This window comes from Manihot esculenta, chromosome 10, assembly GCF_001659605.2.
Source record: "Manihot esculenta cultivar AM560-2 chromosome 10, M.esculenta_v8, whole genome shotgun sequence".
NCBI classification, from domain to species: domain Eukaryota; kingdom Viridiplantae; phylum Streptophyta; class Magnoliopsida; order Malpighiales; family Euphorbiaceae; genus Manihot; species Manihot esculenta.
Window position 1 is genome coordinate 12,179,191 of NC_035170.2, and position 24,996 is coordinate 12,204,186.

Consider the following 24,996-nt stretch of genomic DNA (forward strand, 5'->3'; position numbering starts at 1 on the left):
ATTTATTAAATAAAATTCTATAATTCTAGTAATATAAATTATAAATTATATTGAAACTATATAATATATAAAATATATTTCTGAAATTATATAATATATTCATAATATTATTAAAATTATTTAAAAAATATATATAAAAAATCAAATATTCAGTTTGGTGCGATTCTGGTTCAAATTTTTACTAAACATTGAAAATGGTTGTAAGCAAAATTTAAAATTCGCCCTCGCGCTTTGAGATCAATATTATTCTATTGATTAATAGCATATTTAATTGAAAAGGGTATATGTATGTTATTATTAAAAATTAAAAGCAATTCAATGGCAACTTGAACAAATGTTTGACAATATATCATCAGTAATGTCGTAGAAGATTAAACTAGTCCTTGGAATTTCCAGATGATCGATGGCGATAGGTGTAAGAGATGTAAGCTCCAAGCGCTGCAATCGCTAAAACTGCCACACCTATCTTTACCAGAGACTGCCTCTCTTCGCTCAGCTCCATCACACTCTTCTTTGCAGCAGCAGCCACATTCTTCACTTCCTTCACTTTCTCAGCAATGAATTCAAGCTTACCTCCTTTCTCCTTCTCTGAACTCCTCACCGCTGCTTCTTTTCTTTTCTTGCTTCTTTCCACACTTTCATCAGCTAACAAGTTTCCTTTTCTTTTCTTGTCAGTCTCCTCTTGTTTTGTCTCCATTGTCTTCTCATATCCTTCCCTATTTTCAGTATGCTTTTCTTCTTTTGAAGTGGCTTCATCTCGAGTTTTTGACTTTGGAATATCTTTCACGGCTTCTCCAGGGCTAACAGCTGATTCCACTTGCTTTCCAACTGTTTGTTTATGGGTCTCAGTATCTCCATCTTCAGTTTCCGACTTTGGAATATCTTTCACGGTTTCTCCAGGGATAACGGCTGATTCCACTTGCTTTCCAACTGTTTGTTTATGGGTTTCAGTGTTTTCATCTTGAGTTTTCGACTTTGGAATATCTTTCGCGGCTTCTCCAGGGCTAACAGCTGATTCCACTTGCTTTCCAACTGTTTGTTTATGGGTCTCAGTGTCTCCATCTTCAGTTTTCGACTTTGGAATATCTTTCACGGTTTCTCCAGGGATAACGGCTGATTCCACTTGCTTTCCAACTGTTTGTTTATGGGTTTCGGTGTTTTCATCTTGAGTTTTCGACTTTGGAATATCTTTCGCGGCTTCTCCAGGGCTAACAGCTGTTTCCACTTGCTTTCCAACTGTTTGTTTTTGGGTCTCAGTGCCTTCCATACCCTTTTGCATCTTCTCATCAGTTTTGGCTTCCTGAGGCATTTGAGAAGTCGCTTTCTTCTGCTTTGGTTCTTCTCCAGTGCTTGTAAAAGCAGGTTTCTGAGGTTGCGTGATGGCGAGTTTTGGCATTGTAATTGTAAAAACTCTATTTTCGAACTTGGCCTGAATTTTCTGCACATCACAGTTTTGAGGAACGGGAAATGCTTCGTTGATTCGACTCCATTTGTTTCCACCGATCGGTCGCTCACCAACTACTCTAATCAAACGGGTCGAACGCTCATAAGTTATCTTCACTTGCTCCCTCTGAAAAGCTGTGGAAAATAAGTTCAATTCAACATAAACACAATGAAATCTTGAAATTCTATGTTAAATAAAATTAATAATTTTGAATACACACTCAGGGTTTCAAAAAGTAATCTATATTTAATTTTCTGGTCCGTAACTTATAATTCTATGAGCTAATTTTCAACGTGTTTGATGAAATAAAGGAAAATTTTTTAAAAGAGAGATGTTAAACTCACCAGCCGGAAGATGTACAAGCAGTACATGAGCTGCTGCTTCTTCTTTCATTTCAGATTTGGGCTTAAAATCCTCATACTGAATAGTGTTTGATCCTCCAGTACGTGTTCTTGTAGCCATTTCTATTGCTTTCTTGCTTTGTTTTTATTTCACTTTTGGCAAAACGTTAATGGAACTATGTAGATTTTGGTAAAGTATATCTCTATTTATATACAAACAATTATCAAGTAGAGATTTTTCAGTTTATTTTTTTTATATACATAGATTTCTTCATAATGAAACAATCCTCACTTGGTTGATGTTTTAGGACTTTTCAAGGGCTTGCAATTATCAGCTTTCAAAGTATAACCTTTGAAGGAAAAAAGTTGGAAGTTCTTTGTTTGCCCTGTACTGTACTCATTTGCTTATATATAACCTTTATTAATTTCTTAAATTACTATTTAGTTTTTATGATATACAGAAAATTATTTTATATTTGTGTATGAAGTTTGGGTGAATCAACCGGATTTCTTGAGCTTGAAGACATTTCGGTTTCTGAATGAAACCTACACATAATCTTATGACCGTTGTATCAGGAAAGGATACCTTGCCTTGCCTTTGAATTTTTCTATGTATGTATGTGATAATGTATCAGGAAAAGCATACCTATAGCTACGAATGAGATTTAGTTTATAGGAATAGTCTCCATCTAAAAAACTTCTTTTTATTATTTGGTTGTATTATTAAAAAACAAAACAAAGATCATTAATAATGTCTTTATATAGAAAGTTCAATAGTGTTTATAAAATTCTCAAAAGTAAAATATTTTTCTTAAAAATAAGTTTTTTTTTCTTTTACTGAGAAAAAATAATTTTCATTAATTATTTTTCTGAGTGTTTTAAACATAAAAAAAATATAAAAAAGAAATTTAAAAATATTTTCTATAAAATAACAAGAGTCTTAATTTTTTTTTGAATCAAGAAAGACTTTATTTATCTTGTAGAATAATAATCCAAGAGATAATCAGGAATATCAATCCAAATCTTGAATCTAACATGATGAATAGACTCTCTAGCTAATAAATGGGCGGCTCTATTTTTTGAACGCCGTACCCAACGAACATGAATGTTACCATGAAACTGCATAGCATCCTTGCGATCAGAAACAACTAATCCAAACTCCGAAAAGTCATCCAGAGGAGAGCGAATAGCTAAGGCTAAGGATTAGTTATCCGTAAAAATACAACCAGCCTGAAGAAAACAATCTCTAGCATAAGATAAACATTGACGCAAGGCCAAAGTTTCAGCAATAACAGGTTGCCCACCCCCTCATAGAAACCCGAAATTGCAATGGAAAAGAAGCATTCCAAGTCCTCAAATACTGCTGCAAAACCGAACAAATCAGCACTAGCAAAAACTGCACAATCAATGAATGCAATTCAATCAACTTCAAGAGTGGTAGTCTCAACCAATGGGAGCACACGAGGAACAGATGGGTGGGATAACGTCCTTGGCCGAGCCACAAGTGAAGCCACATAATCATTAAAATAGGAACTAGCAGCATGATGAACCTCACTAGGTGACAAAACTTTATTGACCCACAATCTTTCATTCCTGGCATGCCATAACTTCCATGCATGTATAGCCATACGTGCTGTCCTTTCTCTGCCAAAAGTATTATAAATATGAATAAAGAAATCCATGAATATAGGAAAATCAACAGCAGTAGAAAAACCAGCAAGTCTCCATAACTCAACAGCCATTGGACAATGCAAAAAAACATATGAAATAGATTCATCATGATCACAAAAAAGACATGCAGCAGGTACATGTATCCCACGCCTCAAAAGAATATCCCGAGTAGGAAGCACTCCACGACAAGCACGCCAAAGAAAATCACGAACTTTGGGAGGAACATCAAGAGACCAAAGACGGTTCCACCCATCATTATAACCCAGCACACCAGTCCTACCGACAATTCTAAGGCACAAAAATAGGCAGATTTAACTGAATACACACCCTTCTTATGCAAGTGCCAAATTAATTTATCCGGTTTTGGGAATAGAGGCAATGGAATAGTAAGAATAGCTCTCATATCAACAACACTAAAAATATTCATTAGCTTCTCTACATCCCAACACAGCTCACCTTCAACAAACAAATCACATACTCTCATGGTTTCAGGAACAAACATCGACTCATCTAAAGGCATAAAACTAATATCCCGAGGAATCCAAGGGCAATTAACAACAAAAACCTGCTTACCATCACCAATTCGCCACTTTACCCCACGTTGCAACACTTATTGAGAAGACAAAATACTCTTCCAAACGAAGCTATAGTGAGAACCTAACCGAGCTGACAAAAAATCCCCTTTCGGAAAATATTTAACTTTGAGCACTCTATATAGAAGAGAATTGGTGTCAACCAACAAACGCCAACCTTGCTTTCCCAATAAGGCAGTATTAAAACTAGCCAAATCCCGAAAGCCCATCCCACCTTTCGATTTACGCCCACACATTTGATCCCACGAGAGCCAATTCATCCCTCTCCCATCCTCACGACAACCACCCCACCAAAATTTATTCATCATGACCTGTAACTGACGGTAAGTGGAAACAGGTAATAAAAAAACATTCATGCAATATGTTGGAATTGCCTGTAATACAAATTTAATTAATACTTCTCTACCTGCACGAGAAAGAAAATGATTACTCCAACTACTAATACGTTTCCAAATGCGATCCCTCAAGAAAGAGAAAATTTGCTTTTTTACTACGGCCAATAAGAGATGGTAACCTCAAATAATTACCGCTACCCAAAGGAAGATGAACATCAAGTATACCAGAAATGGTCAACCGGTTTTCCTCAGACACACACGGACTAAACATGATACCAGATTTATCAAAATTTACAGCTTGACCTGAAGCCTTCTCATAAACACCAAGAATTTGCTTAATCCGTATAGCTTCCCCCACTGTACCATCAAAAAATAGTATGGAATTATCTACAAAGAAAAGGTGAGAAACCGGGGAGCAACCAACTTTCGCACAACACCCATGCAAAAGGCCCCTATTTTCACTATCCTAAATCAACAAAGACAGTCCTTCAGCAACAATTAAGAATAAATAGGGAGAAATGGGATCCCCTGCCGGAGACCCCGACTTGGAACCACATGACCAATCTCTGCTCCGTTAACAGCAATGTAGTAGCTCATGTTTGAAAAACACATACGCATCCAACCAACCCAAGTATCAGAAAAGCCCAATGCAGATAACATCACAAACAAATATGACCATTCAACTCTATCATAGGCCTTAGCAATATCAATTTTCAGAGCACACGACCCCACACTACCCCTATTTTGTAATTTCAAACCATGCATGATCTCAAAAGCAACAATAAAATTATCCGTAATTAGTCTCCCAGGAATAAAATTAATTTAATTTCTGTTTATGAAAAGTAATTTATATGTGAAATATATTTTTCATATTAAATATTTTCTAAGAAAATAATTTATTTTCAGTAATATCAAAAACATAAAATTTATTAATAAAGATTTTTAAATTAATAAAGAAAATTACTTTCTCCATGGAGAAAAAGTTATTTTTATGAAAAATATCTTAATTGATAGGAAAAATATTTTTAATTGAATACTTTTTTAATAGCTCAAATATGAAAAAATAAAAAAAAAATATTTTTACTATTTCTTAAAAAATAAACGGAATCTAATTTCACATAGAAAAAAAAAATAGCTTTATAGCACAGGAAAATTCAGGCCCAAAAAGGCAGTCTCCCATCGCAATAATAATAATAATAATAATAATAATAATAGAAAATATACTACATCACATACCAACGGGATAAGCTTTGTCATTAAAGTTTTATGAGATAAAAAAAAACTGATCACGATTGATTTTAGAAAAAGTTTATAATATTGATCACTGAAACTTTAATTATCACCATTAGGGAAAGTTTATAATATTGGTCACTGAAATTTTAATTGTTAGTAGTAAAAAATATACTACACCACATACCAACGAAATAAGCTTTGTCATTAAAGTTTTATGAGACAAAAAAAAAAAACTGATCACGATTGATTTTAGAAAAAGTTTATAATATTGATCACTGAAACTTTAATTATCACCATTAGGGAAAGTTTATAATATTGGTCACTGAAATTTTAATTGTTAGTAGTAAAAAATATACTACACCACATACCAACGAAATAAGCTTTGTCATTAAAGTTTTATGTGATAAAAAAAAAATCGATCATAATTGAATTTTAAAGAAAGTATATAATATTGATACTGAAACTTTAATTGTCACCGTTAGAAAAAATTTATAATATTGATCGCTAAAACTTTAATTGTAATTATATATTAATTGTTACTATATATTAAATATAATTATAATGGTAATATCTTAACAATTAAAATCACAAATCTATACTACTATGCAATTAGCATAAAAAGTTCAATAGCTTGAGCTTATATTTCATATTTGATGCAGAATTCAGAAAACTTGTGATCAAGAATCTCAAATATATATTTGAAAACGAATGAAATTTAGATAATTTTTAGAGATCGTTTTACCACACTTCTAATTAACCAATGTATTATAAATAAAGATTATAGAGCGATAAACCAATTAAAAATATCACAAGAAAAATCTTGATAAAAGTAATTCTCATTATGAAAAAAAAATATTAATTTTAATTATCTACCGATTAATAATAATTTGTGGCTGCCATTTTAAACATGTTTTTATAGTTTTAAAACTCTAATTTTAATGTAGGAATTTATAATTTCAATATGAGATACCATAAAATGATAATTTGAACATACTTAATATTCAAATTTGAATTTCCTAAACTGTTCATTTTAAAACATAACTCCATTTGGTTTTTAAGACAGATAATGTGACTTATTCATATAAGATTAATGTATTTAACACAATAATCCCCCATTATTATTATCGATCTTTTTGAGATGAAATATCATAGTATAAGTTTTTGAACTCTCAATTTTATCTACGGATAAATGAAAATTTATAGTTGTCTACTAGATAATAAAACTAATAATGTTGTGTGAGAAAGCATTTGTTATCTGTCTAACACACTTCTCATAATTATATCTCTGATATAAAATAATATATATGACATGCACAATTGCAATTAATATTTTAAAATAAATTATCTCAATAATTTATCTTCTATGCTAATTCAATGACTTTACAAATATGTACAAAATGTCTTTTGTACCAATTTTCATTAGAGAACTCAAAGTCATTTCATGCGTAGAAAAGACTTTTAAGTTATGTGTATCTATATCCTTGATATAGTAAACTATAACTTCTTACTTCTTAAGAAAATATATATTGAGGTAGATTTAGGCTCATCTAAATCTCCTCTCTTATCTGCATCCTTATAACCTCCCATTTGCAAACTATTTCATTGATAATATCATGAATAATATAATATACGTCTAAGATATCTTAATATCCATTTCACGATATTCAGTGTGCTTGTCTAGGGTCAAATTGATACTTACTATACTCATTCATAGAATATATCAAGTCTAGTATACTTTATCGTATACATTAGGCTCCTGACCTCACTCTTATATGAAATATTTTTTTTATTTGAGCTCTCCTTTTTGGAGAGATGCAATTTTAGCTGCAGCTTATCTCATTAATAAAATGCATCTCAAAGCTCTTACCTTTAAAAGTCCTTTATAGGTGCTGCACGAGAAAAATACTTATACTATTCCACCAAAAATGTTTGGATACACGTATTTTCTTCATACTAAGACTGTGGAAAACTTGATCCAAGGGCTCTTAAATGTATGTTTATTGGGTACTCTCCCACACAGAAGAGTTATAAATGTTACCACCCTCCATCTAGAAAATACTTTGTCAACATGGATGTTACATTTAAAGAGACTAAACCTTACTTCAATACTACCCCATCACCTCTTCAGGGGGAAGACAATGAGAGAGAAGAGATGATTGCAAGTCTTATAACTCTAGAACATTTTAGTAGACTATCGGTGATTAGGAGACTACTATACAAGAGGAGACTATTGGTGACCTAATTAAGCATTTGGATAAACCAAATTTAAGGAGATACTAAAAAAGAGACAAAACAGAAGCAGAAAAAGCCATTTTGCAGCCTACTCAGTGTCATAAATCTTCATCTTCTCCATCTGGTGAGTCATCCCTAAACCTTGAGTCCATTGATGATCTAAATAAATCAATTGCTCAAAGAAAAAGAATTAGGTCTTATACAAAGCACTCTATTTCTAACTTTCTCTCTAATGATTCTTTATCTCCATCCTATAGAGCTTTTGCCTTGTCTATTTCCTCTGTGTCTATCCACAGGATTGGAAGGAAGTTTTCAAATATTCTAATTGGAAGGGAACAACGATTGAAGAAACGAAAGTCTTGGCTAAAAATGAGACTTTGGGAGTTGATGTCTCTTCCACTTGAAAAAAAAAACAATTGGCTACAAATGGATGTTTACTATGAAACATAAATCAGATGGATCAATTGAAAGATTCAAGAACATACTAGTTGCCAAGGGATACACTCAAACCTGTGGAGTGGATTACCAAGAGACATTTGCCCCTGTTGCCAAAATGAACTCAATCAGAGTATTGCTATCTTGCGCTGCCAATCTTGATTGGGGCCTACAACAATTTGACATGAAAAATGCATTCCTCCATGGAGACTTGGAGGAGGAAGTGTATATGGTAATCCCTTTAGATTTGCTTATGAAGAAACACAAGAAAAAGTGTGTAGTTTAAATAAGACTTTGTATGGGTTGAAGTAGTTACCTAGAGCTTGGTTTGATCGATTCAGTAGAGCTATGATTTTCTTTAGCTATCAACTGAGCAATGCTGACCATACCATATTTATCAGACATCATACAGGTAAAATTACTCTTCTCATAGTCTATATTAATGATATAAATGACAGGGGATGACACTAAAGAGATGACTCGGCTGAAAAAACTTTTCGCTCAGGAGTTCAAAATTAAAGATCTAGGAAAACTGTAATATTTCCTGAGAATCGAGGTTGCCAGGTCATAGAAAAGAATCTTTATTTCTTAGAGAATCTTTATTTCTTAGAGAAAATACATTCTGAATCTTTTGGAAGAAATTTGTATGTTAGGTTACAAACCAACAAAAACTCCCATTGAGGGTAATTACAAGCTACAAGCAGGAATTGGTGAATCAGTGGATATTGACAGATATTAGAGGTTGGTAGGCAGACTGATAATCTTTCGCATACTCGACCAAACATAGCATATGCAGTCAACTTAGTTAGTCAGTTTATGCATGATCCTCGTGAGTCTCACATAATCCTTGTGAGTCTCACATACAAGCTGTTTTTTGCATTTTGCAATACCTGAAGTCTGCTCTTGGAAAAGATCTCCTATTCTCTAAACATAGTTATCTCTACATACACACATTCACAGATGCAGATTGGGCTGGATCCCTTAATGATAGGGGGTTGACTAGTGGTTACTGCACACTTGTGGGAGGAAACCTTGTCACTTGGAGAAGCAAAAAACAAAGTGTTGTTGCTCGATCAAGTGTTGAGATGGAATATAGAGCAATGGCACAAGGTGTTTTTGAACTCCTATAGTTGCAAAGATTATTGGAGGAATTGAAACTGTTGGAGAGGGATAAACTTCTCTTGTATTGTGACAATAAAGCTGCCATCAATATAGCTCATAATCCAATTCAACATGACTAAAAGAAACACATAGAGATTGATTGACACTTCATTAAAGAGAAGATAATAAATGGTATCTTGAGATTAGATCATGTGATTTCCGATGAACAGTTAGCTGATATATTTACTAAAGAGCTCAGCAACAAGACCTATCACACCTTAGTTTGCAAGTTGGGCATGTTCTATATCTATGTACCAACTTGAGAGGGAGTGTTAACCAACATAGAAGGTTCCTAATTAGGAGGATTCAGATCTTTGGGATCCTCATTAGGCTTGATTATAGAAATTTTATTCTTATTATAAATATTCTTAATTTAGGTTGATTCTTTATGTATAAATACTCAAACCTTATAAAGATCAATTCAATTGAAATAGAATAAAAAATTCCTCCAAAAATTCTTCAATTAGTAAGCCTGTTTTAATCATTTTTTTGGAAAAGGCAATGATTATCAAGTTCTTTTTTGACCGGTATTAACCCCTTAGCAATTTTTTAGAAATTATTTAAGTCTTATTTGGCTATAGTAGGATGAGAGTTATGGTCGAGTACCAAGCATATAAACACTTGGCAATAATAATGACAAAGAGTATAGAAGGAAAGATTTCTCATCAAAGATAAAAATAAAAATTACAAGTCAGGAGGATCGTTATTAGTTTCCTCCCCCTCCCCCTCCCCCCCGAACTTCTAGTACAGGTTCATCTATTGCTATTACAGTAGAAGCCGAGTCAGAAGGATCTCTTACTCGCCCTTCCCATCCTCGTCCTCATCCTCCTCGTCAAGAAAGATGTCATCAATCCAGCAGAAGTCCTCTGCAGGAAATCACTTGATGAGCTCCTTTTTGATAGAGTCTTGACCTTGTACGAACATCTCCCTACCCCGAGCCATCGTCTCCTAAAGCTCAGCTTCCAGTTCAGCCACTTTATCTATAATGGCTCGAGCCTTCTTTGCTTGAGACTGCATCTCCTGGACTTGGCATTAGAGAGTAGCCACTTGATCCTTGGTACTCTAGCGTTGGCCTCATCTAAGTTCGCTTGGAGCTTGTCTATTGACTCCAGAATCTCCTTCATCGTGCCTTCCACCTCATCAACCCTAGCCTTCACTCCTCCTATAGGAGATTCCTATCTGTTTCTTGCGCTCCAAACTCTTGCCTCAGAACCTTGTTACTTTCTTTGGCCGTATAGGCACAGAGAGCACTCTGCATGGCAGAATGGATAATGTTGTCATAGAAGTCATTAGTCTCGAACTCATTCAATCGGTGGCGGTCCTCGGGCTTTAGAGCGCTCTTAGCGATAAAAACATACAGGCAGGGCTCTTTGAGAAGGGAAGTGGAACGGTTTAGAGCCAATGCTAGGTGTTGGATAACCTAGGGCCATGTGCCTCCAACACCATCTTCCTCTTGTGGAGCACCGATTTGAGTAGGGGCCACAAGAGGAGTATCCCTTGTAGAAGACTTGGGCTAAGTGGGAGTCGATTCTTTAGCTACAGGAGGGGGAGGAGGAGGAGGAGGAAGCATGATTATATCTTCGGTATGACAAGCCCGTTCAGGAGGTGGATCGATCATTCTAGCAACTGCTTTACCCTTACGAGCAGCGCGTGCTGCCTTGGCAAACTTATTTCGTGATCCGACCATATCTGTATAAAACATAATGTGAGTAAGTAGGATAGTTTGAAATACAAAAAGAATTGGAAAGAGAAATACCCTGCTTGCTAGCCAGGGAGGTTCTTTCTCCAAGGCAAGGAAAGCTGAGTGGGTGAGGAGCCCGTGTCTGGCTTTCCTCGAGATGGCTCTACCAGGATAAAATAGCATTCCTCACCGCCATGGTAATGTCTATCTTTTGGGACATGACCATTGTCTGGAGGAAGTCTAAAGCCTCTTTCTCACTCTTCTGTGGTTGGAACCTATCCTTTCTCAACTCCACATATATGTTCTAGCTCCTTCAAGGGGACCGAAACTCCCGGACACCCAGTGGCAGAGAATGAAAAATTTATTCTTCCAGCATTTCAAAGAAGAGGGGATCCGATCGAAGAGCATTTAACGTTTTCTCCTGCTGAAGAACCATAACTCCTCATTCTTTCATGTACCCAGCTATTATAGTTGGGAGAAAAGTGCAATGCTCGCTCTATATTATTGTTAAAACAAATAAACCGGAAGGCTACCAAGATCCTCCAACTGTTGGGGTGCAGTTGGGTGATTGATAGCTTGTGGAATCAAAGAACCTTAGTAAAAAATGGGTCCATAGGGAATTGAAGACCCTCATTCAGTTGCTCTTCGTAGAACATGATGGTATCCTCCGTAGGGATATGATCATCTACATGAACGCTTAGAGATGGAGCGAAGACATAGAAGATTTCTTGAGAGATGTGGTATTGATCGTGTAAGCGGTCTACATCCTTCTCAGTTAGTATAAAAGGGATGTCGTTAGCCAGGGGGCTTTCATTCTCATGGACTACCTTTAGTGGAATGATGGGTGCTGGAGCACGAATGGAGCCGTCGAAGAAGGAGCTTAAGGCAGAACTTTCACTAGAGGAAGAAGAAGAAGATGATGATGATGGTGATGAAATATTCCTATTCATTTCTATAAAAGGAAAAACAAATAGGAATTACCTTGAAGTAAGAAAGTGTGAATGGAAAAGAAGAGTGGTTGAGTCTTTTCTAAAGCGCAAATATCAGTTATGAGCAAAAGTGATATTTGGAGGAGATGAAAGATTTTTATACTATGGTTTTACCAGCAAGTTTTGAATACAGCTTGAGAAACAAGACAATCGTCATTTATGGACAGGAGCAGGTAAAATGATGCGAGTGTGGAAGGCCAATCTAAACAAGCCATGTGCCCTAAATAGTGGAGACAACTGTCATCTTCGAATTTGAAGAATCGAAGACCAGCAGTGAGACTTTTAATATTGCATAACAATGCCCAAAGTAGGCCATGAGTTGGCACTCAATGACAGAGCTACGTGGTAAAGGTCTGATAAGATAATACTTGGTCCCACTGGTAGAAAAGAAGACTCGGACATCTAGATCTCAACTCTTCTTCAAGACTCATCCTCTCAACTACAAGGCAAGGCTCTATGGGAAGTTACCGTTAGATAACGCAATTCAGTAGATCCTCATTACACCTATAATCACGAGATTTCATATCCACTAGTTGTTGTTAGTCGGATTTCTAGGAGATGTGATAACTAACTCCATCTTCTTACAGCATAAAAGTAGATGAATATAGAGATCAAGGCATGCTCTTCTGACATAACTACCCTTGAGTTCAAATCATCTCATTAGACTTGCCATTTTCTTTAATTTACTAATTTGAGAGTTGGAGTAGCTTTCATAGGCGCCAATCACCTTACTTTCTTTCCTTATAGGTTGACCAATCGCAGCACAGTCTCGTTTCAGCCACATCAATATTTTCCGTGAAAAATATTTTTTATGGAAAATATTTTCCATGAAAAATATTTTTCAATAACATAACTTATTTTTCATTGCTTAATTTTAACTTAAAAAATAAAATTTATTAACAAATTTATATATAGAGGTCTTACTAAGAATCTCAAGGTGTGAAAAATGACTCTCTTTTTAAAAGAAGTCATTTTTCTTATAATGACTTACTTTTTTCTTTGACAAGAAAAATATTTTCTGTTAATTAAATTTTTTGAGTACATTAAATGTTAGAAAATATGAAAAAATATTTTTATATTAAAAAATATTTTTTTGAAAAATATTTTTTATAAAACAAATGGAGGTTAAGGAGATACTGAAATATATCCAAAATAGACTCAACAGTGCAATATACTTATAAAATGTTATGTTTTTTGATAGTCAAATTAAGAAGAGCAAGATAAAGCAAAGGAGGATGGAAAGGAAAGATTAAGGACAAGGGAGAAGGGAGGATATATTAGTTATTATTTACTAACATCTTATTTAACACGATTCATTTTATAAGAAAATAATTTAAATAAATTATTATAAAATTATATAATAATTTCACTTCTTTTAAAATAAAATATTTTCAAGTTAAAAAAATTAAATTCTTACTTTTCAAATAATAAAATTTTTGGAGAAAAAAATGAATTGAATTAAATTTTTAAAAAATTATTATTTTCAAATGAAGAGTAAATATTTTTTTTACCAATGTGAGTAATGACAAATTAAATTAAAGTTAATGAGGAGATCTAAAATTTTGATAAAATTAAAATTTAGAGATTAAATAGTTAAAATTTATATTAGAAGTATCACATTAAGAGATGAAATAATAAATTTATGGGAAAATTACTTTTTAGTCCCTGAGATTTAACGTAATTAACACTTCTGTTCTTCTATTTTGACGACCCAACACTTAAGTTCCTCACTTTATTTTCTGTCCAAATTCGCAGTCATTCCGTCCAAAATAGCCGTTTGGGACACGTGAATTGACAAAATTAATCCTCACTAAATCCAAACCCAAATACCCCTTCTTCTTCTTCTCCTTCTTCTTCTTCTCCTTCTTCTTCCTACCCTTTTCTGCAACTTCTTCTTCTTCTTCTTCTTTCTCCTTCTTCTTCTTCTTCTTCTTTCTCCTTCTTCTTCTTCTTCTTCTTCTTCTTCCTACCCTCCTTTCTGCAACTTCTTCTTCTTCTTCTTACCCTTTTCTGCAACTTCTTCTTCTTCTTCTTCTTTCTCCTTTTTTCTGCAACTTCTTCTTCTTCTTCTTCTTCTTCTTCTTCTTCTTCTTAACTTCTTCTTCTTCTTCTTCTTCTTCTTCTTCTTCTTCTTCTTCTTCTTCCTACCCTCCTTTCTGCAACTTCTTCTTCTTCTTCTTCTTCTTCTTCTTCTTCTTCTTCTTCTTCTTCTTCTTCTTCTGCAACTGGAGAAAACATGAAAGAGAAAAAAAAAAGGAATTTCACATTAAGAGAAGGGTATTTCTGGAAAAAATTATCACCTCTCACTTTTGACTCTTTGACCAAACGGTTTAAATGGACGGAAGGACTACGAATTTAGACGGAAGAGAAAGTGAGGGACTTAAGTGTTGGGTCGCCAAAATATAGGGACAGAAGTGTTAATTACGTTAAACCTCAGGGACTAAGAAGTAATTTTCCCTAAATTTATTAATTATATTGATCAAATTTGTTATGAAAATTTCAATATGTAAACAATTTATAATATTATATAATATATAAAATTAATAAAAAATATGCAAATAAATTAAATTATGAGTGCATATAGCAAGTATAGACAACTTGTATTGCACATTTAAAATACTAGTACTTAAAAATATTATAAAAAAATATGTGTAAAAAATCAGTTCTCAATTTAACTATGATATAGTTCTCAATTTGATTTTAATGAAAAACCATAAACAAAATAAATTTAGTTTGGTAAAATTTTTAATTAGACTTTATAATTTTTAATTGGATGTTACTCTTAATTAGTATAGGAAAAAATTATTATTCAGTTTTTATAGTATAAAAAAATTATTAATTAGTTATTAAATTTTAAAAAATATATTAAAATATTTATAAGGTTTTAAAAAGTCTATTTACTATTTACTCTGTTAATTCTACTATTAAATATTTTATTATTTAATTTTTATATTTTTAAAAATTTATTAATTAATTTTTATATTTTTAAATAAAATTTTATTAATTAATGTTGTATCATTGATTTTTTAGATTTTTTAATTATATTTAGTGAATAAAATTAATGTAAAAATTAATTAATAGATTTTTATATTTTTTAAAATTAATAAATTATTTAATAAACTTTTTTATGAAATTAAATAGTAATTTTTGTAAAAATTATATTGTAAGATTCAAAAATATCAAAATTCTAAAAAGCCAAACGACAGACAAGAATGCACATATTTTTAAATTATCACACGTTCTTATTTTATTTTTTTAATGATAATTTAAATTTATTATTATTATTATCATTACTCTATTATTTTTTTTTTCTTTTTTAACATATTCAAGAGTAAATTTAGTCTTTTGGCTAGGGGTGAGCATTCGGTCGGTTCGGTTTAAAATCGAACCGAATCGAATAAATCGAAAATCGAAATTTGAGTGTTTATAAAAATCGAACCGAATTGATTTTGGTCAGAAACCGAACCGAACCGAACCGGTCTGATTCGGTTCGATTCGGTTCGGTTTAATCGGTTTCGATTTTTAATTATTTTTTTATTTTTTACACTTTATTTTTAATATTTTAAAATTTAATTAAAATATTTTAATTTTAATATGATTTAATTTCTATATATTATTGAAAAAACATATTATTATTACTAATCGGTTCGGTTTGGTTTTTTCGATTTTTTTCTGATCAAAACCGAACTGAATCGAAATAACCAAAATTTTTAAAATTAAAAACCGAACCGAACCGAAATATATAAAAAACTAAACCAAATTTTCAAATCGATTCAATTCAATTAATTTTTTCGATTTGAACCGAATACCGCGCACCCACGTTTAGCAACTTAAAATCATACTCATCCTTATACTTTTAGCTTTGAAATTCTCTATAATAACAAAATGGACCCGAGCACGATTCACACGTCGCCCTCACGTTTCTCAAGATGAAAAAAAATGACAGTCTCGACCACGTTCTGAATCCACCACCTGTGTGCCAATCAAGAATCCAATAAAGAAACTGCTTTTTAAGCAACCACATCATCCAACCAGAAACTTAACTGCTTCAAGTTTCAATTTATTTTTTTTGTTTTTCCATTTCTATTTCCTTGCCTTTTCAACCACTGCACAATTTTTACTTCCTACTCTACACTTTACTTCCATTGTTGTGCTTCTGCTGCTGCTCTATTACGTTCTCTTGCTCTCTATTTTGTGCTTTTTGGGTTTTTGAGAGCTGGCTGAGATTGATCTTAAATTGGGTTAGTTTGGTTGCTGAGAAAATGTAGAGAAAGAGAATGAAGTAGAGAAGGATCAAGTTCTTGTATTTTTCTGTTTTCAGTTTTACTAATGCTGAGTAGTTACATTTCTCTGCTTCCTAATACAAAACTGACTTCCTTGGCTTTTTCTCTGCAAACATCAGAGTTTAGTGTTTTTTTTCTCTTTTTCAGATTTTGGGTTCTCACTTTCTCTCTCTTTTCCCTTGGTTTTTGATGTGATTGACGGTAGGAAAAGCGCTTGGCAAGTGAAGATGTCTAGGGTTTTAGTGGTTGAAGTAATTGGGATTTTGTGGTTATGGGTGTGGATAGCTATGGTAGAAGCCGAGTATGTGAAATACAAGGACCCAAAACAGCCGGTGGGGGCTCGAGTTAAGGACCTACTGAGTAGAATGACTCTAGAAGAAAAAATTGGTCAAATGGCACAAATTGACAGATCGGTTGCTAGTCCTGCAGTTATGAAGACCAATTCCATTGGTATATCCCACCCTCCTCTCGCTGTTCTTTATAGTTTAATTATTTCCTCATTGATATTAAATTTTATCAAACCATTCGAGCAATTTTATAATGTTTCTGATGCTTTTATTAGTAAACATATACTGTCCCCATTAAATAACGTTGCATTTGTCTTGTGTCAAATATAAATAAAGGATAGACACGTTCTTTGTCACTTATATTGCTGGGCTTTCTGAAACATCTAGTCCCAGTTCATAATATTATTTTCAATGGAGGGTATTCATTTAATTGATAGTGTAATTGCTTTATAAACGATGTTCGGTTGATTTTGTATTGTTTTACTCATTAAAAACGTGCTGGGTGCATTCCTATGTTTTTAACTCCTTTGCTTTGGTTGATTTCGACCTTTTTGGTCAATAACCCTTTTGGTTTAACAAGCTAAAAAAGTACAATAGCTTACAAAGTTTGGGTAGGAAGTGCCAATAAGTCAACAAGTATACATTTGTTGTGTAGGGAGTGCCAAATTTAGTGATATGAACATCATTTGAATTTGCTTGTAAAAATGCTTAATTATTAACAATGGCTCCTTGGAAGCATTAAGAATTAAGAACCTAAGGTTCTTCCAAAGTTTCCATTTCTGTTCACATAGTTCATTCTGTCCTTAGATTACTCATTTATTTTACTTGTTGCTGCATTTTTTACCAAGTCTCACATCAAACTACTCGTAGAAGAAAAGCTGAATGATTGATATAGTCATTTATGTAGTTGACCGATAGGTTGATAGTAGAGTGTGAATAAATAAGGAATCATGATGAAGTAAACAGTAGAGTGTGAATAAATAAGGACTCATGATAAAGTAAAGTAGTCTATAAATAAATAAATAAAGACAAACTGGACTAATTGTTTCTCCTTGCTGCAGGCAGTGTACTGAGCGGTGGTGGAAGTGCGCCACTTCCTGAGGCTACTGCTGAGGATTGGGTTAATATGATAAATGGGTTTCAAAATGGGTCTTTGTCCAGCCGTTTGGGCATTCCAATGATTTATGGCATTGATGCTGTCCATGGACATAACAATGTATACAATGCTACAATATTTCCCCACAATGTTGGGCTTGGAGCAACTAGGCAAGTGTAAATGTAGTGTTTCTTATTTAATGGTTGTTCTCAACATTATCAATCACTAAGAACTGGCCTTCTGCTCAAGCAAGGTGTACAGAAGCATTTTCACTTTTTGTGTCTCTTTGGTTGAATACCGAGCAAGAGTCTTAATGTAACTAAACCATGTTAAATTTTAAAATATATTAGATAAAACAATCCACATTTGGACAGTGGATATCCTTTTTTATTCTAATGGAGCTTTTGATGTTTTAATTTGTAACCCATCAAGTTGTTAGATAATTAAACAATGAAAATTTCGTTAAGATATGTCTACTTATTCAGTAATTTATTGAAATGCTCATAAACAGGGATCCAAACCTGATGAAGAGGATTGGCAGTGCAACTGCTCTTGAAGTTAGAGCCACAGGGATTCCTTATGTCTTTGCTCCATGCATTGCAGTATGTAGCATGAATTGAAATTTGTTGATAAGTAGAGTATATAAGTTATTAGGTCTTTGAACTATGAAAAAAATCCCTTCCTTGTGTTTACTAGAATGTTATTCAACACCTTGTTTTTTCCTGCTTTCCTCTTTAAAGGTTTGTCGAGATCCAAGGTGGGGTCGCTGTTACGAAAGCTACAGTGAGGATCACAAAATTGTGGAAGACATGACTGAAATTATTCTTGGTTTGCAAGGGGACCTTCCAGCTAATTCTCGGAAAGGAGTTCCATATGTTGGTGGAAAGTAAGAATTTGTCGAAGTCAAAATATATCTTTTATAGAATAGGTTTTGTTATTAAAGTTATTCATTATTCAAGGGTAACTTGCTCTATCGCATTTCTACTTCTAAAATAAACTAAGCATGCTAATACCAGAATTCTAGTCTTTTTTCAAATAAATGTTTTTTCTGATGCTTGAGATTTGTACTGGTTAAACAATGCCATTTCTTAAATGGATATATGCTTAAATCAAAACATTAACAAATTTGCCTCTCTCTTTCTTAACTTTGCTGTATTACTTGTTACCTCTTTTCTATAACTAACTTTTCTTCAATTTCATATACATATTAGATGCTTTTCTTTTTTGATATATTTGTTATTGAACCTCTCTTTTCTTGTAGGAAAAAGGTTGCAGCTTGTGCAAAGCACTTTGTGGGTGATGGTGGAACAACAAAGGGCATCAATGAGAATAACACAGTGACTGACAAGCATGGACTGTTGAGCATCCACATGCCTGCCTATTCTGATTCAATCATCAAGGGTGTTTCAACAATCATGGTTTCCTACTCTAGTTGGAATGGGGATAAGATGCATGCAAATCGTGAGCTAATTACTGGCTTCCTAAAGAATACCCTCAAATTTAAGGTTAAGTTTGATTTCTGTTTTGAATCTTTTGATACCTGTTTATTGTGGTTACTTTAAGATTTGTATGTAGATAGGTCAATGAATAAGGCATGGGAACATTGCATGTCCTTGTGTAAAAAGAAGTAATTGGATGAAGAGACAATTTAGATCTTGATGTGTGGCTCAACTTGACAGCAATTTAGTGCTAACTACTTCGCATCTGTTGGATCTGTCTTGAGATGTATCCTACAGCAGTCACTTATACAAGGTGTGATAGGATCATTAATTCCTTAATTTAGACATATGCGCATGCTAAGCAGCCATTTGTTTGGATGGAAGCAGATTACCATATTTCATAAATCTTCATTTTCCTTCACATTTTATATTTCCAACAGCCCTTCTTAAATCTTTATATTGTTCTTCATTTCTCAATTTAATTGTTACTTTACTGACCAATGTTCTTTATTCATGACAGATTGATTCCAGTTTATGGAAATATTTGCTTTAAAGGACTTTCTTGCCATTATGTGCTGTCTATCATGCTGTTTGCTTTTCCATACATCAGAATATTATCTATGGTTATGCTAACTGTGCATTTGTTTCGTTGGATTGAATTGCACAGGGTTTTGTTATCTCAGACTGGCAGGGCATTGACAGGATTACCTCACCACCACATGCAAACTACTCCTATTCTATTCAAGCTGCAATTCAAGCTGGCATTGACATGGTTAGCAGATACCTTTAAACGGAATGATATTTGAGACTGAATTCAAGTGATTATTTTAGTTGCAATAGCCAATTCAGGCTTGCTAAAGTGGACAAAAGTGAATATTTTGAAACTTGGAAGTGTGTTTCTTTGTTTTTCAGGTCATGGTCCCTTTCAACTATACTGAGTTTATTGATGATCTTACTTACCTAGTCAAGAAGAATGTCATCACAATCGATCGCATTGATGATGCTGTGGGAAGGATTTTGTTTGTCAAGTTCAGCATGGGCCTGTTTGAAAACCCTTTGGCTGATTTCAGCCTAGTCAATGAGCTTGGGAGCCAGGTTAGTAAATCAAAGTATTATTCAGCATCAAGATTACACCAAAGTTGGTTTTTTCAATTAGATAAATTACAGCAAAGTCATTGAGGTATAGCAAAACCCACATTGCAGTCATTTGTTCTCTCTCTCTCTTAAAGTAAAGATTTGATCCTCAAATTTGAATTCCTTAATAAATTAGTCACTACCTTCTAGAGTGACTGTTATTAGCTTTTCTTAATTTGCAACAATTTTGTCCTTGAAATTCTGTTTTATTAACAAAATAATTCCGACATGTAAATTTTATATTTAAGTAATTATTTACTTTATATTTAAATAAATACATATTTCCAAATCTTTGATTGGGTAATAATTGCTTTTTCATACAATTAATTTGAATAGAAAGTTAAGTTATAATGTAATTTTTGAGAATATTAATCAAATCATATAGAAGCTATGACTTTGAATGATAGATGTATGATTATGTATTGTTAAAATAATTGTATTAGATCATATAAAAATAAACTTTTTTGTTTATTTATTTCTTAACAAAATTATACACCTTAATATAAAAAATTTAGAATTGAGTAAAACATATTGTTTTATCATATACTTTTAACTATTTTATATTTAAATAATTATAAAAGTAGAAAACACTAAATATTTTATAAATATATAATTATTTAAATATAAAATTTAGATGAGACTATTTTATTAATAAAGCAAAACTTCACGGACTAAAGTGTTTCAAATTAAAAAGCAGGTAAAGGTCAATTTAGAAGCAGGAACTAATTCTTTGAAGGAATTTAATTTGGAGGACAAATTTGTTAGTTAAAAATAAACCAGAGATTTATGCGTGTTTTGTTATACTCAGGATTTAATTATAATGTAGCCTTTTACTAATTAATTTACCTTAGTATATGCTGTTGGTGTTGGATAGTATGAGACGTGCAAAAAGTATCTCTTCCTTTATAATATTACATGTTTGTATCTCTCGGTTGCATTTAGTTGCTGACAGGTCTTTTTGCTGCACTGATATTTAAAAGTGATTTCTATAATGAAGAATACATTTCATAAGTGATAAATGACATTTTAATCTAGGAACATAGAGACTTGGCAAAGGAAGCTGTAAGGAAATCACTTGTTTTGCTGAAGAATGGAAAAAATGGATCTAATCCATTACTACCCCTTCCCAAGAAAGCTTCAAAGATTTTAGTTGCAGGTACTCATGCCGACAATTTGGGCTATCAGTGTGGTGGGTGGACAATTGCATGGCAAGGATTTACTGGCAACAACTATACAAGGGGTATGTTTTGCTTAACATGTTATGGTCATATCTACATGGTACAAGGGTTATGTGTTGGTCATATTGTGCATGGTACGAGGGTTATGGGTTATTTTTAACATGTCTGGAGCACATCTATCTCTCTGTAACTTGCATGACCAATATGACTGGAGAAATAGAGAGAGGGAGAGAGAGAGAAGGAAAAATAATGGTGTTTGGTAGAATTTTTTTGCATGCAAATGTTGCCATAGAATTGAAGGACGATTACAAATTCCCTAATAGAATAGTGCGTTTGTAATTATAATGATTGCATACCCTTTTCCTTGTGTATGGAAATTCTCTCCGTTCAGGATGGATTGAATTGCGTGTGAAAGTCCCAGGATATACATTCTGGCACTTGAGAACTGCAGATTGGTAGTTAGCTTCAAATAAGCCTCTCTTTTCAAATGTGTTATACACTGGTACTCACAATTGTCTTTTGTTTTGTTTTGTTTTGTTGTGGTTAATTGTAATCCTGAGAAATCATTTCTAAGTTTCTTGTTTATATCCTTTTGGTAGAAGTAATAATCTTGTTTCTTTTGATTACAGGAACCACCGTCCTTTCAGCCATAAGATCTGTAGTTGATCGAAGCACAGAAGTTGTCTTCCAAGAGAATCCGGATAGCAACTTTGTCAAGTCCAATAACTTTGCTTATGCTATTGTTGCTGTTGGTGAGCCCCCTTACGCTGAAACAGCAGGAGACAGCATGGACCTCACAATGATGGATCCTGGTCCAACCGTTATTAGCAATGTCTGTGAGGCTGTCAAGTGTGTTGTTGTCATAGTCTCTGGTAGACCTATTGTGATTGAACCATATCTTTCGTCAATTGATGCCTTAGTCGCAGCATGGTTGCCCGGCACCGAAGGCCAAGGTGTGACTGATGTCCTATATGGCGACTATCAATTTAGTGGAAAACTCCCAAGAACATGGTTTAAGAATGTAGATCAGCTGCCAATGAATGTGGGGGATTCACACTATGACCCACTTTTCCCCTTCGGCTTTGGGCTGAAGACTGGGTCACTTCCAGGCATTGTGGGAAGGTAAATCTTATTGTTTACTTGTTTCTTCTTTCATCAACGTCTCGCCTTGATTGTTGGTGCGTTTTGCATATTTATTCCCTGATAAAAATGAACAATGTGGCTATCTTTTTTTCTCCTGTTTTTGCATTCTCTGTTTTACCATATGGAGTTTGCTGCATGTGAACATTTTATTTGCAATGCAACTTGGTTCCTTTCTAGCAAATTCAGGGATATCTCAACCCTTTTCTCTGCTGTTTAGTTGACTATTGCCTGTATTTGATTCTGTTGGTGTTGTTTGTTTGTAGGTCAACATCAGCTGGTGTAGTTGGGAGGCCATATATAGTTTTTATTATTGTCCTTGTAACTTTGAATTTGTTATCTCATAGGTAGGTATAATTTTTAACCTGAATCACTCATGCACACCTATCCTCCTTTAGATAATTGAGTAGATTGATCTGTTTCCCTGCACCTTGAAGATATGTTTACCCATTTTCCTTGAGTTAGTGAATGCTTCCGTTGCAACTTATACTTTTTTTTATTTATGGCAACAATAAGAAATATATTTTCCATTTTCATCAGTTTGAAGAATGAACGCAAGTGAGATAAACAGAAGATACAATCTAAGAAGAACAATTCTCTTTTATTTATTTATTTATTTACTATGTTTACAATGAAAAAGAAATTGAACTTTTAAAGAAAATAAAATTAATGTATAATTGATTTTATTTTTAAGCAAATGATTTATTTAGCACTAGGGATAAGGTTGTGTGCACTGTGTGTTGGAAGTCCCGCAAAGCACACTTGGCAGGAGCCGCAACACAAGATCCTTGAATAAAACTTACAAGGAGAAGCAGAAAATTTAGTTCAATTTTTTTTATTGATTTTAATTTAGTTTAATTTTTATTTTTAAAAATTTTAATTATTTTGATTTCATTTTAATAAAAAAAATAAAACTGAATTAATTAATAATTTAAATTTTTAAAAATTAAAATAAAATGGAAAAAATAAAGTTTTAAAATTTTTAAAAAATTAAATTGAATTGAATTAGATTAGATTAATTTGATTTGATTTAATTTTTTATTAAAATTAAGTTAATTTAAATTTTATAAATATTAAAATTTTAATTTTTAATTTATTTAATTCAATTTGATTTTAAATAGCGGAAAAATGTAGATGAAATGCCCATATAATGACTGAGGTTTATTTTTACGAGTCTGTTTTCTTTTCTTTTCTTTTCAGCTTTTTTTTAGTAGTTGATCTCCGATATAATAAGGTGGGCCTTATATTAGAACGCAATTAATAATTATTATATTTAATTTTTTTGTTTATTATATATTTAAATTATTTGATATAATTTTTAATATAATAATTATTAACTTTTTATGATAGTAATTGTATTAACTTACACTTCCAATAATGGTTTTGTATTCGCCTAATTACAAAAAATAAGCTTACCCGTTTTCTATGTTTTTTATAAGAGAAAATTATTATTTAGTGTTAGAGATATTTATTAGTTAATTTTTTAATTTTTAAAATTATATTTAAAAAATTAATTAGTTAATTTTTTATTATTTTTAATTATTAAGTATTGTAAAAAAATATAAAATATCTCAAAAAGTTTAATTAGTAAATTTTTTAAAAATTAATAAAATTAATTAATAAAATTTTTAAAATTATACAGACTAAATATTTTTTATTTCACTGTTAAAATTAATAGAGTAACTAATTGATAGATTTTTCAAAATATAAAGAATATTTTAATATATTTTTTAAAATTTAAAGACCAACTAGTGGATTTTTTGTATTATAAGAATTAAATAGTAATTTTTTTTATAATTTAATTAAAATATTTAAATTTTGATGTAACTGTATTTTATCACTTTTTTAAATGTGAAATATTATTGTTACTCTATCTAATTTTGTTTAACATATTTTAATTGAAATTAAATATCTTAATTTAAATTGATTTTATTTTTTAAATAAATTTTCACCGAAGTAACAAAAAGACTTGGCGGGTTTATTATTAAAAATATTAAAAAAACAATTTACAAAATAAATGTAATTTTTAAATTATTTATTAAAATAATGTAATGGGCTAAAAAACGTTAATTCAATTGGCGTTTTTTAAATAAATTGTTAAACTTAAAATGTCATAATCATTAACCATGAAAATGTCAATTTAATTCGCGTATTCAATAAATTTGTAAGCAAATCAGCTTTTTGGGAAATATATATTAGAGAAAACGTGAACTGTGTTGGGTTTTCAATAATGCATAACATAAACAGGAAAATGCTAATCATGTAGGCGTTTTCTTATTTGAAAACTTTGCACAAAGTTAAATAGATTTATAATAATTAGCACG

At 32.4% G+C, this 24,996-nt stretch overlaps 2 protein-coding genes across 6 annotated transcripts; one reads left to right on the forward strand and one right to left on the reverse strand.

The window, feature by feature from the left end:
• Positions 1 to 201: 201 nt before the first annotated feature.
• On the reverse strand, positions 202 to 1,987 carry LOC110624665 (inactive protein RESTRICTED TEV MOVEMENT 2). Its single transcript, XM_021769888.2, has 2 exons — positions 1,789 to 1,987; positions 202 to 1,578 (listed from the first exon to the last, which is right to left on the reverse strand). The coding sequence occupies exons 1-2, from the start codon at positions 1,904 to 1,906 to the stop codon at positions 377 to 379; spliced, it is 1,320 nt and encodes a 439-aa protein (XP_021625580.1). The 5' UTR covers positions 1,907 to 1,987; the 3' UTR covers positions 202 to 376.
• A 14,013-nt stretch (positions 1,988 to 16,000) lies between these two features.
• Positions 16,001 to 23,211, forward strand: LOC110624903 (beta-glucosidase BoGH3B). Of its 5 annotated transcripts, none has more exons than XM_021770336.2 (11): positions 16,003 to 16,418; positions 16,604 to 16,848; positions 17,747 to 17,951; positions 18,293 to 18,383; positions 18,522 to 18,667; positions 19,043 to 19,286; positions 19,888 to 19,992; positions 20,133 to 20,315; positions 21,390 to 21,594; positions 22,162 to 22,654; positions 22,939 to 23,211. In XM_021770336.2, the coding sequence occupies exons 2-11, from the start codon at positions 16,626 to 16,628 to the stop codon at positions 23,021 to 23,023; spliced, it is 1,980 nt and encodes a 659-aa protein (XP_021626028.1). In that variant the 5' UTR covers positions 16,003 to 16,418; positions 16,604 to 16,625; the 3' UTR covers positions 23,024 to 23,211. The 5 variants fall into 5 exon arrangements, with proteins under 5 accessions (XP_043817048.1, XP_021626028.1, XP_021626029.1 ...); XM_021770337.2 differs by having other exon boundaries at positions 16,003 to 16,356; XM_043961112.1 differs by having other exon boundaries at positions 16,004 to 16,848.
• The last annotated feature ends 1,785 nt before the right edge of the window (positions 23,212 to 24,996 follow it).

Bases quoted from the DNA above. Each gene is read 5' to 3' on its own strand.
- LOC110624903 (XM_021770336.2), top strand. From the start codon at position 16,626: ATGTCTAGGGTTTTAGTGGTTGAAGTAATTGGGATTTTGTGGTTATGG. The intron at 18,668-19,042 runs GTAAGAATTTGT...CTTTTCTTGTAG, and splicing joins GTTCCATATGTTGGTGGAAA to GAAAAAGGTTGCAGCTTGTG. The intron at 21,595-22,161 runs GTATGTTTTGCT...TTTTGATTACAG, and splicing joins TGGCAACAACTATACAAGGG to GAACCACCGTCCTTTCAGCC.
- LOC110624665 (XM_021769888.2), bottom strand. From the start codon at position 1,906: ATGGCTACAAGAACACGTACTGGAGGATCAAACACTATTCAGTATGAG. The intron at 1,579-1,788 runs GTGAGTTTAACA...TATTTTCCACAG, and splicing joins GCTTGTACATCTTCCGGCTG to CTTTTCAGAGGGAGCAAGTG.